Raw genomic sequence first — 18,149 nt, forward strand, 5'->3', positions numbered from 1 at the left:
TCCGGGTAGAAGCAAAACATATATATTCTGTTCCGTATTAACAGAAAATCATAGTCGGAAACTCTCATTCAACACTAGGTGGAGCAACACTACATCTTGTTCACGTGATTGAAATACTTTCAACATGCATTCAACATTCATATTTTTAGGTTGAAATAAACATGTTTCACATTTCATAATCATATCAATAAATATTAAATTACTTCTATTATGAAGGTAGAATTCTGAGGGGAAATATTTTTTTTGGAGGGGGAATTTATTTCTTATTTTCAAGATATGAACATATGGAATAGCCTGGAGTGCCAATCTTGTTAGTTTACATTCCAGTCCCTGGCTGTATGTTATCACGTGCTATTTGGCAATGACAAAGTGGCAGTCCTTAGCTGGAATTTAGCTAATGGTAATCTTCCCACTACATACAGAATTTAATTTCAGCTTTTGTTCAACCATTATTATTTAACAGGATTTTCTTTTTTTAAAGCATTAATGAAAATCATTTATGGTGTAATTTCTGTTATTCATCATCTAAATGTAAATTGAGTTCATGGGGAATGCCACATTCCTCCAATTGCTCCTCTGTGATTCTGTCATGTAAAATGAGACAGCCTTCAGGAGAAACTTGAACAATCCAGACATTTGAAAGGAATCCGGTAGTCATAACAACAGGGACTTGATGTCCTCAAGTTTCCCTTTTATTACAGTTAGAAGTGAAGTCAGCCAACCATTTAGAGTGGGACTGTACTCATTCAAATTCTGAAGTACTTGACTGAGCAGGTCTGGTAGAAAAAGTAGGGCTAACTTGGGCTAGCCGAGGTAAATTGTATTTTTGCATGACAAGGTGAAAGAACAAACGTGTCGAATGGTTTTGGTTGGTTTGAATACACAGTATTAGATTCACAGTATTAGACTCACAGTATTAGATTCCAAATTCTGATCCAGACTTGTTGAAATGTTCTTGGCAGGAGGGTGAGGGAGTGTTGTGAGAGGCTATGGAAGAGACGTGAACAGCAGGAAAGAATTGGTTGGTAATTACCTCTGGACATTTGGAGAAGAAATATCCCTTTCATATAGGCCAGCAAACAACAATAAAATATGTTAACAAACCAACTCATGCTAGCTTATTTGTACATCTCAAAGTAGGAGTAGGAAAAAAACATGGTGTATTTAATGAACCCTTAAATTGCTTAACACTCCCTTATTTGAAATGCAAAGTGCCCCCAAGGTTTAACAACACGACCCACGCCTCCCTTACCCCACCCAATTGTATCCAGTTCTCAACATATATGTTAATTGGTATACAACTCTATGAAAGTGATAAATAAGAAGTAATTTTAGAGGCTTAAAAAAATTGTCATATAAACATACAGCTATTCTTTACTGATGACAGAATACATGAAATGAACAGAGATACAAAGAGAGACAGAGGCCCCCCCCCCCCCCCCCCCCCCCCACTGTTGTTATTTGAATCTTTCTTATTTTTCCCTCGCTTTGGCAATGTGAACAAGTGTTTCTTATGTCAATAAAACTCTTTAAATGGAATTGAAATTCATCAGAGAGAGATGGGGAAGAAAAGAGTTGGAGAATGCTTATAGGGGAGAGGGGTTGAGAGATAAGAAGGAGACGTCTGCTTTTACGTCACCTCTCCCCTGCCCCCCTCTCTTAGGCTGTGGTCCATTTGACTTTGATCTCTCACTCTCACAAAATGTGTCACTCCTGGCAGACAATGACATTTACATTTCAGGCCTTTTAGCTGATGCTCTTATTCACAGCAACTTACATCCATTATTAATGCATACATTCAGTGACTACAGTACTTGTAAACATTATGTGGCAATGATGGAATGGGACCAATTGTATGGTTGCAGACTCACTCCAAGATATCCTTTTGGCTGTATGAAAAATATTTACTACTGTGTAATTCTGTTACAGTAGTAGCTTAAAGTGAACATGCATTGGGGGACATAGAACCAATGTAAGTAGCCCTACATAGTATGTATTTTAATAAAGTACTTATGTATTTTAACTCAGGTCTTGGCCCAATGAATTATGTAATGATTGCAATTAATGAATGGGTCTCAGGCTGTTCTCCAGATTTCTCATCTTGCACGTCCCCCTTCACTCTCTATACTAAAGCGTAACCAACTGATCTGATTTGAGATTCCAAAACTATGTCATTTCCCAAATATATGGCGCCATTTTGGACAAATGTAATATTCTTGAAGATAGTTGATCCGATTTTGTACCAATAATAAACATTTATTGGGTTAGATTTTCTATATAGGCTACCCCAACGGAGCTATTCGACTTCAAAGTCGAGATATGATCTTTATCTTCTGTTAATATTGTAATTATACCCACCCAATAGATCTGACCGGATAGATATGAAATGTTAATCTTTAAATAATGAAAATTCTGGAACCAAATCTAAAATATCTAGCCTAGGCTACAACATTTTATCATTGCCATTCATAGAGCCTATTAATCGCTTAATGCTCTAAATATTTCAATACGATATTTATGAGAAATAATGCTCTTTCGGTTATATGGTGGTCATGCCTTTCGTGATTCCATTCATTGCATCCAGGGCGCGCGTGGCGCTTCTACGCCAAACAAAACATTAGCTGAGGAAGTGCACAGACCAGACGGACACAAGCCTCAGTGATATAGAGACAGAGGCGTTAGACAGAGTAATCTAACGGACCGAGTAAGGTACCAAACTTGTTAGACAAGAAGCAGAAGCAAATCAGAGTTGCAGCAAACAGGGACGTCTGCAGGTAACAAGATAAAAAGTTTCTTTCTTTCTAGAATTATGGAAATGGACCGTAAAATCGCCGACTTCTCTGGAACGTGGAAAATTAAGTCTTCCGAAAACTTTGAAGAACTCCTTAAAATTTTGGGTAAGTATTCTTAGAATCTAAACACAGCCGGAATCTTTCGGATATTGACCAAACAAAAATTACAATGCCTTAATACAATCTATGTAGATATCTCTTTGATGTAGAATTGTATATATAAAATATTACTCTTTGGTTGTAGATGCTGCAAATCACAGCTGCATTTATTAATGCAATTTCAGTACACCTTTTTAGCCATCGATGGAGCCATGGAATATGTCAAAAATGTATCAGAAATTTTGAATAAATCTCCATTTCACTGTGTGCTATTCGGGTTTAATGTTAACCAATTTGGTCTGTAAGCTGCTGATCATCTGCACATGTGCATGGTTTTTTGGTGGTGCCAGTAGTATCCCAATACTTTCCAAGTTTATTTTTTGGTTTATAAACTTGTACTTACGGATTTTGCCAGGGCATGTCAGTGGCATCAATTAAAATATAAAGGCAAATAGCTGGTGGGGGAATGCTATATTTTCTCTTTCTCAAACCAAGTCTTCATGGGATTGTAATTAAAGCCAGTGTAAACAGAACTAAACCCTGAAATGGGCCCCCTCATTCAGCAGATACTGAGACTGACATTCTCCAACCCTTGGCCCCCCCAACTAACTGACTCCGGGGGTCTCATTGTGGACCACAGCAATCATTCCCTCCAAAGAGAAATCCCCCCAAGCAAAAAGAGTAAAAACAAAATTATTTTAAACAGAATTGAGAAATTATTGATGTTTGATATTTAACCCCTACTGGAGTTTTCTTTTGTTTGACAAAATACAAATTATTAAGACCAACATTTCTGTAAAAAAAAGTAAACACAAAAACAGACAAACACACACTGGATAAAACAGCTGTAAGCAATCCAAAAATAAATGAGGGAAAAAATGCTTACAATCCAGGCTGCATGGAGCATTTTACCTTTATACTAACATAACTTTTTATATCTGTATTATTCTGTAACAATTTAATACGCTCCTCAAATATGTAAAGCTTAAAGGAATTCATAATGCTCCAAATTACTCAGCATATTCTACTTACTTTGATGCTGTTTTAAATTTGTAATTACTATAGTAGCAATTGTACTTTTAAGCATCAATTATTGTCTAACAAATTGTTTAGATTAGATTAGATTCAACTTTATTGTCATTAAACAGTACAAGTACAGTACAACGAAATGCAGTTTGCATCTAACCAGAAGTGCAAATAGAGGAGTGCAGAAAAATTTACAAGTTTAAGTATATGTACAGCTCCGGAAAAAATAAAGAGACCACTGCACCTTTTTCTTTCCTTTCCAAAAAAATTGTAAAGGGAAGTTTTGAGTGAGGAGCAGAAGCATTCAATATGCAGTGGTCTCTTAATTTTAACCCTTCTGTTCCTCAATCAAACCTTCCTTTTGACTTTTTTGGAAAGGAAAGAAAAAGGTGCAGTGATCTCTAAATTTTTTCCGGAGCTGTATATACAAGTGGAATGTATAGATGTGCAATTAATGCAAATGGATAACATATGGCAATTCTAAATGTGCAGTGGAAAATTCACACATTTACAGAAAATGTACAGGTATTAAGTATAATGTATGTACAAGTGAAATAAATTGTTGTGGCAATTCTCAATGGTATTCTGAATATGCAATCGAAGCAAATTGAAGTAGTAGGTTAGCATGTGCAACTGAAATGCAGGAATAGCAGCAATGAGGTTCCCGAGGAAGACGTGTATATAACAATTGAAAATGAAAGTACGTGGCAGTTCTAAATGTGCAGTAAGGGCAGGGTTAAGGTGCAAGTTTGAGGTGCAAGTTGGCATGTGCAAATGATATGCAGGAATAGCAGCAATGAGCAGCACGTGAACTGAAAAATCTTATCAGACTTGTGAGGCAGTGACAGAGTCCAGTAGTGCAGAGGGGGTGTATAGTTAGTGATGGGAAGTAACAGAGTCCAGTAGTGCAGAGGGGGTGTGTAGTTAGTGATGGGAAGTGACAGAGTCCAGTAGTGCAGAGGGGGTGTATAGTTAGTGATGGGAAGTAACAGAGTCCAGTAGTGCAGAGGGGGTGTATAGTTAGTGATGGGAAGTAACAGAGTCCAGTAGTGCAGAGGGGGTGTATAGTTAGTGATGGGAAGTAACAGAGTCCAGTAGTGCAGAGGGGGTGTATAGTTAGTGATGGGAAGTGACAGAGTCCAGTAGTGCAGAGGGGGTGTATAGTTAGTGATGGGAAGTAACAGAGTCCAGTAGTGCAGAGGGGGTGTATAGTTAGTGATGGGAAGTAACAGAGTCCAGTAGTGCAGAGGGGGTGTATAGTTAGTGATGGGAAGTGACAGAGTCCAGTAGTGCAGTGGGGGTGTATAGATAGTGATGGGAAGTAACAGAGTCCAGTAGTGCAGAGGGGGTGTATAGATAGTGATGGGAAGTGACAGAGTCCAGTAGTGCAGAGGGGGTGTATAGTTAGTGATGGGAAGTAACAGAGTCCAGTAGTGCAGAGGGGGTGTATAGTTAGTGATGGGAAGTAACAGAGTCCAGTAGTGCAGAGGGGGTGTATAGTTAGTGATGGGAAGTGACAGAGTCCAGTAGTGCAGTGGGGGTGTATAGATAGTGATGGGAAGTGACAGAGTCCAGTAGTGCAGTGGGGGTATATAGATAGTGATGGGAAGTGACAGTGTCCAGTAGTGCAGTGGGGGTGTATAGATAGTGATGGGAAGTGACAGAGTCCAGTAGTGCAGTGGGGGTATATAGATAGTGATGGGAAGTGACAGTGTCCAGTAGTGCAGTGGGGGTGTATAGATAGTGATGGGAAGTGACAGTGTCCAGTAGTGCAGTGGGGGTGTATAGATAGTGATGGGAAGTGACAGTGTCCAGTAGTGCAGTGGGGGTGTATAGATAGTGATGGGAAGTGACAGTGTCCAGTAGTGCAGTGGGGGTGTATAGTTAGTGATGGGAAGTGATGTGCTGGGCGGTTTACACCATCCGTTGCAGGGCCTTCCGGTCGGCTACGGAGCAACCACTAAAAAACCACACTGTCGCAGTTATGCTCTCGATCTTGAAGCATTAGAAGTTCACAAGGATCTTGGAAGACAGGCGGGCCTTCTTCAGCCTCCTCAAGATGTATAGGCGCTGCCGTGCCTTGTTGAACAGGGCTGAGGTGTTGAGGGACAAGGAAAGGTCCTCGTAGATGTGGACACCCAGGAGCTTGAAGCTGGAGACACACTCCATCTCAGTCCCATCGATGAGAACTGGGGTGTGACTGCAGCCTTTAGACGTCTTGTAATCCACAATGAGCTCCTTGGTTTTCTTTGCATTGAGGGCCAGGTTGTTGTTAGTGCACCATGCCGCTTTAAGAACATTGGTTGAATTAAGAATGTTATGCATCATAAATGCAGTATATCACCTAGCAGAAATGTGTTGTTAATTCAGGGAATATGGACATTCATAACATTTATATACTCTGATATCTTACCCATAGATCAATAGTTATGAACAAGTATACTCAGAATTTTACTTGGCCTGCTAGTTGTATACAATATATATGGACAAAACACACAAAATATGAATAATGTTGGCATACAATTATATATAATTGGTACTTTCTATATATAGTTGATTTACACATTTAAAGTTTAAACTGAGTATATCTGGATGTGGGACGAGGAGCCAAGTTCTGAGTGCAGTATAGTGCCGACATATGATACAGCATTTCAACACAATGAAATTCTCAAAATTGGCACTGTATTTTCTGAATATATTGTATTAGGTTTTAACAATCCCTGTAGAGCTCAACATTGTTAAAAGTAGTAAACTACAGGACATATTGCATTTTGGATGCCCCAAAGTCTCTCTTTTTTAATCTTCTCCTGTGATGTCTTATTGCTCTTGTATGAGCAGGTGTGAACGTGTTTGTCAGAAAGATAGCAGTAGCTGCAGCCTCCAGACCTGCGGTGGAGATCACCCAGCAGGGTGAGAGTCTCTCCATCCAGACGTCCACCAGTGTACGCACCACCCACATCTCCTTCACCGTGGGCCAGTCCTTCAATGAGACCACAGTGGACGGACGCCCCTGCACGGTAAAACCAGCTTCTTTTTACTTGTTTTACCTGGAAAGTATAACTGTATAACTGAGAACACATTTATAATTTCAGCAATAGCCTGATGGTCACTAGGTTTAGTCAGGGAAAGAACAACACATTTTTGCCTGGCCTATTAAGGGACTCAGTTTAGTAACTGGTCAGATGTTCTTACCACTAGGCTACACATTTGTGTCAATACATTGAAATAAAAAAACGGAAACATAATAATGTAAATAAGTATTCAGACATGGCTGCCCAAATTGATGTCAGATACATCCTGTGTCCTTTAATAGACGTGTCTCCTTGAGATGTCTCTAGAACTTGATTGGAATTTAATTGGTTGGACGTGATTTAAAAAGGCACACACTTCTATGTAATGTACCACACTTCGCAGTGCGTGTCATGTTACTTGGAGGAACTAGCCAGAAGGATTGCAACACTCCATAAATCAAGCCTTTATGGTAGTGGCTAGAGAAAATACAGATGTCATTGAAAAAAACTGACCCAGAGTGCACTGGACCTCATACTAGGGCAAATGTTCAGCATGACAATGACCCAAACCAAACAACTAACACAATGCTGGATTGGCTTTGAGTCTGTGAATGTCCTTGCGTGGCCCAGCCAAAGTTCAGCCTTGAAAATTATTTAAAAACTGTGGGGAAATCTGAAGATTGCAGTTCACTAACGCAGGCCGTAAAATCCATCAGAACGTAAGAGGATCTAAAAGAAAGAATGAGAGAAACTGTCCAGATCCAGGTGTGCAAAGCTAGTAGATGCATACCCAAGCAGACTGTAAGCTGGTAGAGGCATATCCATGCAGACTCAAAGCTGGTAGGGGCATACCCAAGAAGACTTGAAGCTGTGATGGTTGTCAAAGGCACTTTTACAAAGTACTGAATAAACAGTCTGAATACTTATTTATTTATATTAATAGAATATATATTTCAATTCTATTTCCAATAAATTGGTTCAAATGTCTAAATATGTATGCTTTGTTATTAGGGATTATTGTGTGTAGATCAATGGTGGTTGTTTTATCAATTAAATACATTTAGTCTATGTTACAACAAAATGTGGAATCATTATCACAAACAGATATGCTGTATCTAACCACTCCAGTGAAAAATCAAGTGCCATTTATCTATTACATCCTTGTCCTTCCTCCAGAGTACTCCTCATTGGGAGACAGATAGCAAGATCACCTGTGAGCAGACTTTGCAGAAAGGGGAGGGCCCTAAGACTGCCTGGACTCGGGAAGTGACCAATGATGGGGAACTGATTTTGGTAAAATATACATTTTATTGCCAATAAACGTAAGCCCATTTCTGTATTCAGTTTAACTGTTTTTGAGGGCAAAGCTTTTGTTTAATTTTAGTTTTGTATACATTTTCTTTTCAGACTATGAGCGCCGGGGATGTTGTATGCACCAGAGTGTATCAACGAGAATGAACGACTTTTAAGACTGTCAAACATTCCCTTTTGTGCCTCTTCCTTCCACATTTATCATTTCTAGCGGTTCTTTTTGCCTATTTAATCTTCAGTTATACAGTGTCAATTGTTAACAGTTTTTTCAGACATAGTTTGGATTTTGTGAAAGCCTTTTGTCACTTTCTCTGTTTATGAAGTATATTCTTTCATTAGCCTGTAATAATTTAGTAAAGCAATCACCGTTCCACAAGAAAGCTGTTGTTGTCAGTGTACTACATCAAAACCATACCTGTATTTTTCTTAAAAATGTAATTATCAAAGCAAGTGTAAATCATTGTCAACTGTATATTAAAAATATCTAAAAAAATTACATTTGTCTGATCTCTATGAAGTATGATAATTACAATATGAGTGATTTTTTACTCCTTTTCCAAAAATGTTAATACATTGTTTTAAAGCAACTTTTTATGTTGGACTGGTTTGGGTGTACCCCAACATTATGGTGTGGGCGTATGCCAGTCATAAAAAAAATATGTATTTTAGTAGATCGCTTATTGGCCAGCTCATCCTTCCCTAGATGCTCAATTGGCCATCTCATCCTTCCCTAGACACCCAATTGGCCAGCTCATCCTCCACAGGAATATTTCATCATATTCCATGTTTTTAAATGGTCTGTCTGAGATGCATGCTTGATGTAGGTAAAAGCGAAATTTAACTAGACAGTTACTTTAAAACAATTACAATTACATGTGTATGTAATTGAATGTATTTCAATGTATTGAAAAACAAGATTTTCTTTTCTTTTTGAAACAGCTGATTTATTTAAAGACCATGTCCCATGTCCATCACTGCTGTTCTGACTCTCTCCACACCATCTACCTACCTCTCTCCCTGACCAAGACTGTATATGTCCCTTCCTGTTTTCCATCCAGCCCTCTATGCCGTTCTCCTGTTCTCCACACTTTCCTCTTCATCCTCCTTCTCACTATGTAATCTAGCTCCTAATTTCTCACCATTTGTCAATTTTAGATTGTAAAACTCCCACTCAGAATACTTATTATATGAAAACCCCTGTGTCTGAAAGCCATTTGGAAAGAAACGGGGGGAACCTGGGAGTGGTAGGGACAGAGTGACGGACCATAAGAAAATAATTTAATAGAATGGAACTATTACTTTTGCTCTCCTTCCCAGCTGTACCTACTTACAGTATAAAGCTCAATAAAACATTTTCCTTGGTCTCAGCTGGCACCCAGATCACCCAGTGTCAAATGAATTCCCATGAAGGAATTTGTGTGAAGGTATTTGTGCCCTAGCACTCACACATCCAAAATGGTCAGGTAACGGCCACATCTTTACTCTCAAACTTATTTAAAAAAAAAAATTATTGAACAGACTCCAGTCCATGCATGACCCATTGACTAACTACTTGAGACAGATGCTACTTTATATAGATGGCAGACTCCAACTTGCTATAAATTATAGTGCAATATTTCTTATTCTCTTTCTGAGGAAAGAGAGCTCTATTAGTCAGTCTACAAGCCGTGGTGGTATTTCCAAGTTTGCAGAGGGTGTGCAAATAATGGTCCCAAATTGCACCCTATGTAATACATTCCATAAGGCTCTGGTCAAAAGTATTGCAACACAGGGAATAGAGTACCATTTCGGACACAGACAAGCCCTCCTCTGAGGTCCTCAGGTTAATTTGCTCACTGCTGAGCCAACAGGCATCCTGGACTTCAGGCAGTGTGCTCTCAAATTATCTGGCTAGGTGAGTTAATGAAAGAGATTTGAGTTATGCAACGCCACTTACATGCATAGCTTTTCGTTATATGCATAGCTTCCGTTTCACACAGCTCAGCCAAAATTTGATTCTTATGCATTCATCGAAACTGTGTATGTTACAAAAAAAAAACACACAATCCTAACGCAATGGTCGTAAAATGAAGTGACCTGTGGAAAATCAAGGAAGTTAATTCCTTTCTACAAGTCCACAGAGATGCATGTAGAGTACCTCTCGTGTACTTTGGATCAAATGTCAACTTTGATGAAGGATTGCTGTGTTTAAAATGGCCATTAAAACCACAGAAAGTGCCCAGTTCACTCAAACTCAAACTTGTTACCGAGGTCACTTTTCACACAGCGATTATGTCAGCTCATTCCACAGGCAATGATGTCATGGGGCCGTGCATCGCTTGATTGGCTGTGGAATGCTGTGGTTTTAGGACCGGGAGGCACCAGACTGCAAGCCTGCATCCCGAACTGTATTCTCTTTGTAAAGCATTGCTTAAAGTTTCAGATGTTTTTATTGAAAACACATGCAATGACAGAGAACACATTATTTAGAAATCAGGTGTGAGTAAAACAAGGCAGACATAGAATAACATCAAAAAAGAATAAATATATACACTAAACACACCAGGAAACACACTACTACTTTAGACTAGGATCTATTTTGGGCGCTCTGTTCAAACCTAGGGCACTACAGGGAAGTATGGGACACCCCAACTATAGTAATCTGTACTTCTAATACTCACAATGAAAAATTACTACAGACATACACGAATGACCATGCACAGGAGAGCAAACTCAATTGAACTATTTCAGATCCAACATTGCACGATCTGCACCCCAAATAGCCCCTAGCCATTCACTTAGTAGAGCTCTACTGCAGGACCACATCTCTATGGGCCTGTGAGATAAGGATCTGAAAACAAATCAACCAATGAGGAGCTAATTTTATGTTTCTTGTGATGCCACCACCCTACATAATTTGGTGGAATAGCCTTGCATGTAGAATATCTGCAAACAAGGTTGATGCTATAAAGGAGAATGTGTTCTTAGTCAACCTGCCAGGTAAAATTTTAATTTAATGGAAAGAAATAAAGACATAAATAGTGCAAGATCCGCTGTTTCTACTGTGTAAGTTCTCATGCTCATCTGGTTATGTAAGTATAATGTTAATTGGAACATTTCTGTATGTGTGTCTGTGTATGTTGTGCTATCATATGACTGCCCTTCTGTCACCCACATGACCTCACATGCCTGGAAGCAATAGGGACTAATGGGATTGAGGGAAGAGCATGAGTTAACATTAAGAAAATTATGGCTTAGGTATCTGATCTAGCAACATGTTTGTTACTGGTAAGATGTTCCAACTGCTAGGCTACCAGGCTCTGCAATCATTGTTTTTGTAAAAATAGTATGGTTGAAGGTTTTTGTTAGCATGGCTTGTAGACTCGGTATTGTAAAATATTTTTGTAGGCATACACTCAGATTGCTTTACCTGTTTTTAACCAGCCCTCATTCAGTAAACTTTTCTGATGGCATGGGCACTGTTTGCATTGCTGAGTAGTGTCTGAGCCACATATACATTGTTTGATACCAGATCAGAATAACCGTTCATGCTAATTAAGTTTATAGATACCCAGATTTTTACTTGGTGCAATAGTGATGCAGCAATGTTTTGAGGTCTAACGTGATTTGAAGCGTCTAGGTCGTGTGTTCAAGGAGCTATTGAAATTCTAAACTATACATTATGTTTTAATGTGTTCATAGCATATATATACATATATATATAATCCATAAAAAAAACGTTTAGCAATCTATAAAAAGCAGCCCATTTCCCTTTCTTCCTGAACAGTTTTACATTGGTTTGACGTTTTTAGGTGATGTTGTCAAAGAGTTGTTCCATCCATCTTCTTCCGCATCATCCGGGGCCGGGTCGCGGGGGCAGCAGTCTAAACAGAGATGCCCAGACTTCCCTCTCCCCAGACACTTCCTCCAGCTCTTCCGGGGGGACACCGTGGCGTTCCCAGGCCAGCCGGGAGACATAGTCCCTCCAGCGTGTCTCCTTCCACCGTCCGACGACATCCCCAGTTGAGGTCAACAGCTGCCCACCTCTACTGTAAACAGCGTTGGTAGGGCACTGTTTCCCTCTCCTGAGGAGCCGGACGGTTTGCCAGGATCTCTTCGAGGCCAGCCGATAGTCCTTCTCCATGGCCTCACCGAACTCCTCCCAGGCCCGAGTTTTTGCCTCCACAACCACCCGAGCTGCAGTCCGCTTGGCCTGTCGGTACCCGTCAGCTGCCTCAGGAGTCCCACAAGCCAACCAGGCCTGATAGGACTCCTTCTTCAGCTTGACGGCATCCCTTACTTCCGGTGTCCACCACCGGGTTCGGGGATTGCCGCCTCGACAGGCACCGGAGACCTTACGGCCACAGCTCCGAGCGGCCGCTTCGACAATGGCGGTGGAGAACATGGTCCACTCGGACTCAATATCTCCAACCTGTCAAAGAGTTGTTGAGATTTGAAAATGTTGACGATGCAGTTTGTTGACGTTCCCTTGCGACGTTCTTATGTGCAGACGGACTATAGCGTCTTTCGCTTACGTTTGCCAAGAAGACACGTGATATCTAGATGGCTTATTTCTTGTGTAAGATACTTGAAATGTAATCCTAGGTAAAGGCCAAATGTGCTATATACTATCTGTATATAATGTGCTATATTGTCTACCACCAGTCACATGTGATCCAGCTGTACAGTGGGAAGCTCTTCAGGTTGGCAGAAACATCCCAGTTGCTACACTGGTTGCCAGTACTGTCACTGACACATGATTTAGTTGTTCTGGACAGCACCAGAGGCGTAGCTAGGATCACAATACATTCAGATCTTTAGGAAAGAGGATTAATAGAAACAAGAAACCCTATCAGTTCAGATAAATAGAAACAAGAAACCCTGTCAGTTCATTGTAACCCAAACAAGTGAATACAAAATACTGTGTCGAGAGGAAAGACCACAGGGCGATCAGAAAGTGAATAGTGAGAGCATATCAGCCTGGGGAAAGTTATACAACCATCTCAAAAAGATTGATATCCATCAGTCCACTGTGAGGCAAATCATTTACAGATGGGGAGTATTTAACATGACAACTACTCTGCCTACAAGTGGACGCCCATCCAAAATATCCCCAAGAGCCACAACAAAAATAATAAATCAAGCAAATGCCCACCAGAACATAACATTTAGATATTCGCATACCTCCCTTACCTTTGCATTTCAGGTTATTGTGCATGATTCAACAATAAGATGAATAATGAATCAAAATGGCATTCATGGGAGGGTTGCAAGGAAGAAGCTTCCGCTTTCAAAGAAGAAACCAGACTTCCTGTCTTAACTTTGCCAGAGACCACCTGGACAAACCTAAAGAGTCCAAATGTACCTTTTTGGTTCACCAGAAAATTATTGAACAGAACTTCACTCAGGGAGCTAAATCTGGCAAAAAAATGTCCAATTGAGATTGCGTGGCTGGACCTGAAGCAGGTAGTACATGGCAGACACTCCTTAAATCTCACTCAATGGGCTGAGTTCTGTATGGAGAAGTGGGCAAAAATCCATCAAAAAATATGTCAGAGATTTATTAGAGGCTATAGGAGACATTTACTCATCTAATTATCACTTCTAATGGAGGTACCACAAGCAATTGAATCAAGGGGTTCACATATTTTAGCAAACAGGAAAACTTAACCTTAACCTGAAAGTTTCATTGAGTAAACCATTTTTGTTAAACAAACATATGAAAATATATAATGTTTTTGTTTGTGTCTTTGTTACGAAATGGGGTTTGGATAAAGATTTTATTTTTGTATTTTTACAAAAATAATAACCATCCTAGTATGGTTTACAAACTTTTAAGAAGCACTGTACATTGACTATTGCCACTTCCACATAAGGGCTGGCAGCCTGCATAACTTCGTCTGGCCTGCAGAGGGTACTAATAACATGGACAGGACGTTAAATATAGTACTGTAGGCCAGTGGTTCCCAACTACGGTCCTCAAGTACCCCCAACAGTACACATTTTCATTGTAGCCCAAGCCAAGCACAGCTGATTCAACTTGTCAACTAATTATCAGGCTCTCATTGAGTTGAATTGGGTGTGCTTGTCCAGGGCTACAACAAAAATGTGTGCTGTTGGGGGTACTCGAGGACCGGAGTTGGGAAGCACCGCTGTAGCCTCACTGTGACCTGTAGAACAAGTAGCCAAGTGCAAATATAAAGAGTAGCATATAAGACTCAACTGAAAGAAGCGACAGGTTCTGGACTAGGTAAATCCCTGGGTTGTTATTGTCAGGTTACATAGGAATCGCGATCAAGAATTATTAAAAAAGCCTAACTTCATCCTTTGTCTAAAGATGATCAGTTATGGCACTGTGGACTAGAAGAAACATAGCCTTCGAGTAATTATAAGAACTTGGACTGGGTCAGAGGTTCATTTTTCAGCAAAATCTTTTTCTGAAACACAGAGCCAAGGCTGCATTGGAGTGGTTTATTACCAGATACTGAGTATCCTAGAGTGACCCAGTCAAAGCCTAAACACTTTAGTGGCTATGTAAGAAGCATCTCAATGTCCTGGAGTGGCCTAGCCAGTCTCCAGACATGAACCCAATAGAAAATCAAATCAAATACTTATGTCATGCAATAAAATGCTAATTAATTACTTAAAAATCATACAATGTGATTTTCTGGATTTGTGTTTTAGGTTCCGTCACTCACAGTTGAAGAGTACCTATGATAAAAATTACAGACTTCTACATGTTTTGTAAGTAGGAAAACCTACAAAATCAGCAGTGTATCAAATACTTGTTCTCCCCACTGTAAATGAGTCATTATTCATATAGTTTACACATATTCAAAATAAATCCATGATATTTTGTACAAATTATAGGATTTATTTGTGTCTGTGATTTCTACTTTCCACCCTGTCACATTTACAAATTATTGCCATTAAAAATGCACTGTTGCTTTTAAGTGATATACCTTTGAGGAAGTGACATCACTCAGGCCTTTTAAGGAGCCATGTTCAAAAGCTGGTAAGTTTCATTTTTCTTGTCAGATGGGGGGGGGGGAAATCAAAATTGATTCCCCCCCCCACAAATATATATAAAAAGCATGATATTTGCTTCTGAATCAGTATTGTGCATGGTCATAGCCTTGACCATATAGAGAACTGCAGACGATGTTGAAGGAAACTTTCTACCCTGACACTTTCCCCCCCATCACAAGATTCATTGTGACGGGGAGGAATGTATATGACAGCGTGGCTCTGTTTCCTTTTGGCATCCATTTGGTGAATTATATTAATGAAAAATACCTTATATTAATAGAATAATGTTTAATTATGATATTTGCAGATGTCTGCCTCTGTTATCACTCCAGTAAGTGCAGCTGAGAGACAAAGACAACGCTGTCCGTGTCGAGATGCAGATCCTGAGAGAAGGAAATACCTAGAAAGTGAGCAGCAGAGATGGAGACAGAATGTAGAGCAAGAAAAAGATCAGTGATTTAAGTGAGCGATTCAAGTCATTCAGAATAGAGGTTTAACCCTTCTGTTGTGTTCTGGTCAAATTTTGAGTAATTTACAAGTTTTCTCTAAGAAATGTAGTTAATTTAATATTATCGTCATAAGGTTCCATTACATTGTCTACACAGGGCATCTGAACACACAAAATACATTTTCATCATGTTCATAAAATTTGGGGTGTTTTATAACTTTTGTAGGACTACACCTATGGTAGTCCCAGCCAAAAATGAAGTGAAATGAATTGGTGAGACTGCAATTACTGTATAAAATGTAGTTCAGGAACATGCCCCTTCATGAGATGGACATTGTTCCTCTCCAGACCCTCACATGCCTTGTGCATTCGAGCACACACACACCTTACTCCCCTTCTTGGCTTCCATGGCGACCCCCCCAGAACTTCCCCAATAGAATCTGTCCCTCATGGGAACCACACCTTTTGGCACTTACCAAACAATCACAACATTGTTACAATAATATATAGCGCTTTTGTTGCAGCTCTGCTATATAAAGCTTTTTTTAGGCCTTGTTCACAATTCATCCTGTGGCAGCACAATGACGAAACGATATACTGTATGTGATGTTCATATCTTTGTCCATGACACTGGTGAGGAGGACAGAGGCTAGGAAACTGACAGTGAAGTTGTATTAGAGGAGGAAGCTGCTCCAAAAAAATATTTCCATGGTGGGGATGGTCAGAAGGAACAAGCCTGAGTTGCCTCCTGCCTCACTCACCACCAAGGTCAGGGGTAGTTTTTCCTATAAATTGCTCCTGAAGAATTTGCTCCTGATGGCAACGCTGCACAGGGATACTACTGTGAGTACCAGCGAGGGCAAGAAGTCCAATGCTGTCTTGGATTACAACAGGAACTAAGTGGGAGTTGACAACCTTGATAAGGTATGTTACTTTTTATCTTTCAAGTCTCATGTACTTTTTTCTATTACCAGATGGTTTTATCTGCACCATAAAAATAAGAGATGTTGTTGTTTGATGAAATACTCATTGAATTTGTGAAATAAATGGTCAATTCTATTAAATTGAAAATGTTAATATGTTTTAGATGTGATGAATTAAAACACTGCTTTGATGCCATTTTTCGCATATTACTATGCAAGTATCACTTGTATTTACTCATTATTTTATTTACTGATTGTTGCACTTTTGCAGGTTACTTGAATTTAATTTAGGTGTCAAGGTTTTTGGCCAGTCCTTTTCGATATATGTTCCAGTTGTCCAGTTGTCAATATTTTAACTTTCATAGCTATCGCTTGAAACAGCTTAGCAGATTGCACATCTTCATTTCCATATGTGCGCAACAAGCCTACGAAAACATTCAGCACATTTCTATTGCAGTTGAAATGCAGGACTCAACATCTAATTTGTTCTCTGGATTGGTCTGGTGATCGAAAAACATCTGGAACATGTTGACCACCTGTTCAGTTCTCTGAGAAGCAGAGGCAACAGGAGAGTACCGCCCTGAAATAGTGACGCTTGATGGTCACAGAGGGCTGAGTTGAGCTGTTAAATCACCTCCTCGGTTTGACCAACAATCAGCTCAGGTTGGACAGAAGACAAGACCCTCATCGTTAGACAATTGCTTCTGGACGCTTCTGATGATTGTTTCTACTGACATTCCTAGCAGAACTTTTAAACAAACAGAAATACATGATCAAACCAGACTGATAAGGTCTTTAAAAAGTTCAACAGACTTAGTATAGTATTCTACAGTTTAATATGATTCATTCAACCCTGCACAAATTTTAAATAATAATATAAAATTCAGTTCTGCATTGGATGCCAAATAATTCACCGGACAGAAAGCATTTGTAGAAAGCAGTGGTTAAATATTTATTCAGGTACATCAGGGAATGTTTAATTAATAATAACAATTTATTGCATTTGTAAAGCGCTTTTCATTATAGAAGAATAATCTCAATGTGCATAAAAAAGAAAACAAAATAAAGAAATAATAATATTAAATAAATAAAAGAACTATCAGATAAAAATAATATACATTGATCAGCCATAACATTATGACCACCTGCCCAAAACAGCTCTGACCTGTCGAGGCATGGACCACTAGACCTCTGAAGTTGTGCTGTGGTATTGACACCAGGACGTTAGCAGCAGATCCTTTAAGTCCGGTAATTGGATTGCACGTTTGTCCAGTACATCCCACAGATGCTTGATTGGATTGAGATCTGGAGAATTTGGAGGTCAATTCAACACCTTCAACTCGTTGTTGTCATCCTCAAACCATTCCTGAGCCACTTTGCTTTGTGGCAGGGCACATTATCCTGCTGAAAGAGGCCAATGCCATCAGGGAATACCGTTGCCATGAAAGGGTGCACATGGTCTGGAACAATGTTTAGGTAGATGATACGAGTCAAAGTAACATCCACATGAATGGCAGGACTCAAGGTCTCC

General features: G+C 39.6%; 1 protein-coding gene across 1 annotated transcript; it reads left to right on the forward strand.

Annotated features, from left to right (window-relative positions):
• The first annotated feature begins 2,640 nt into the window (after nt 1-2,640).
• On the forward strand, nt 2,641-8,724 carry crabp2b (cellular retinoic acid binding protein 2, b). The gene is made up of 4 exons (NM_001303797.1): nt 2,641-2,897; nt 6,756-6,934; nt 8,105-8,221; nt 8,336-8,724. The coding sequence occupies exons 1-4, from the start codon at nt 2,810-2,812 to the stop codon at nt 8,384-8,386; spliced, it is 435 nt and encodes a 144-aa protein (NP_001290726.1). The 5' UTR covers nt 2,641-2,809; the 3' UTR covers nt 8,387-8,724.
• The last annotated feature ends 9,425 nt before the right edge of the window (nt 8,725-18,149 follow it).

Source organism: Esox lucius, chromosome 10, assembly GCF_011004845.1.
Source record: "Esox lucius isolate fEsoLuc1 chromosome 10, fEsoLuc1.pri, whole genome shotgun sequence".
Taxonomy (NCBI): domain Eukaryota; kingdom Metazoa; phylum Chordata; class Actinopteri; order Esociformes; family Esocidae; genus Esox; species Esox lucius.

Coding starts and splice junctions, on each gene's coding strand:
- crabp2b (NM_001303797.1), top strand. CDS start 2,810: ATGGAAATGGACCGTAAAATCGCCGACTTCTCTGGAACGTGGAAAATT. Junction 6,935..8,104: donor TGGACGGACGCCCCTGCACG/GTAAAACCAGCT, acceptor TCCTTCCTCCAG/AGTACTCCTCATTGGGAGAC. Junction 8,222..8,335: donor ATGATGGGGAACTGATTTTG/GTAAAATATACA, acceptor TTTTCTTTTCAG/ACTATGAGCGCCGGGGATGT.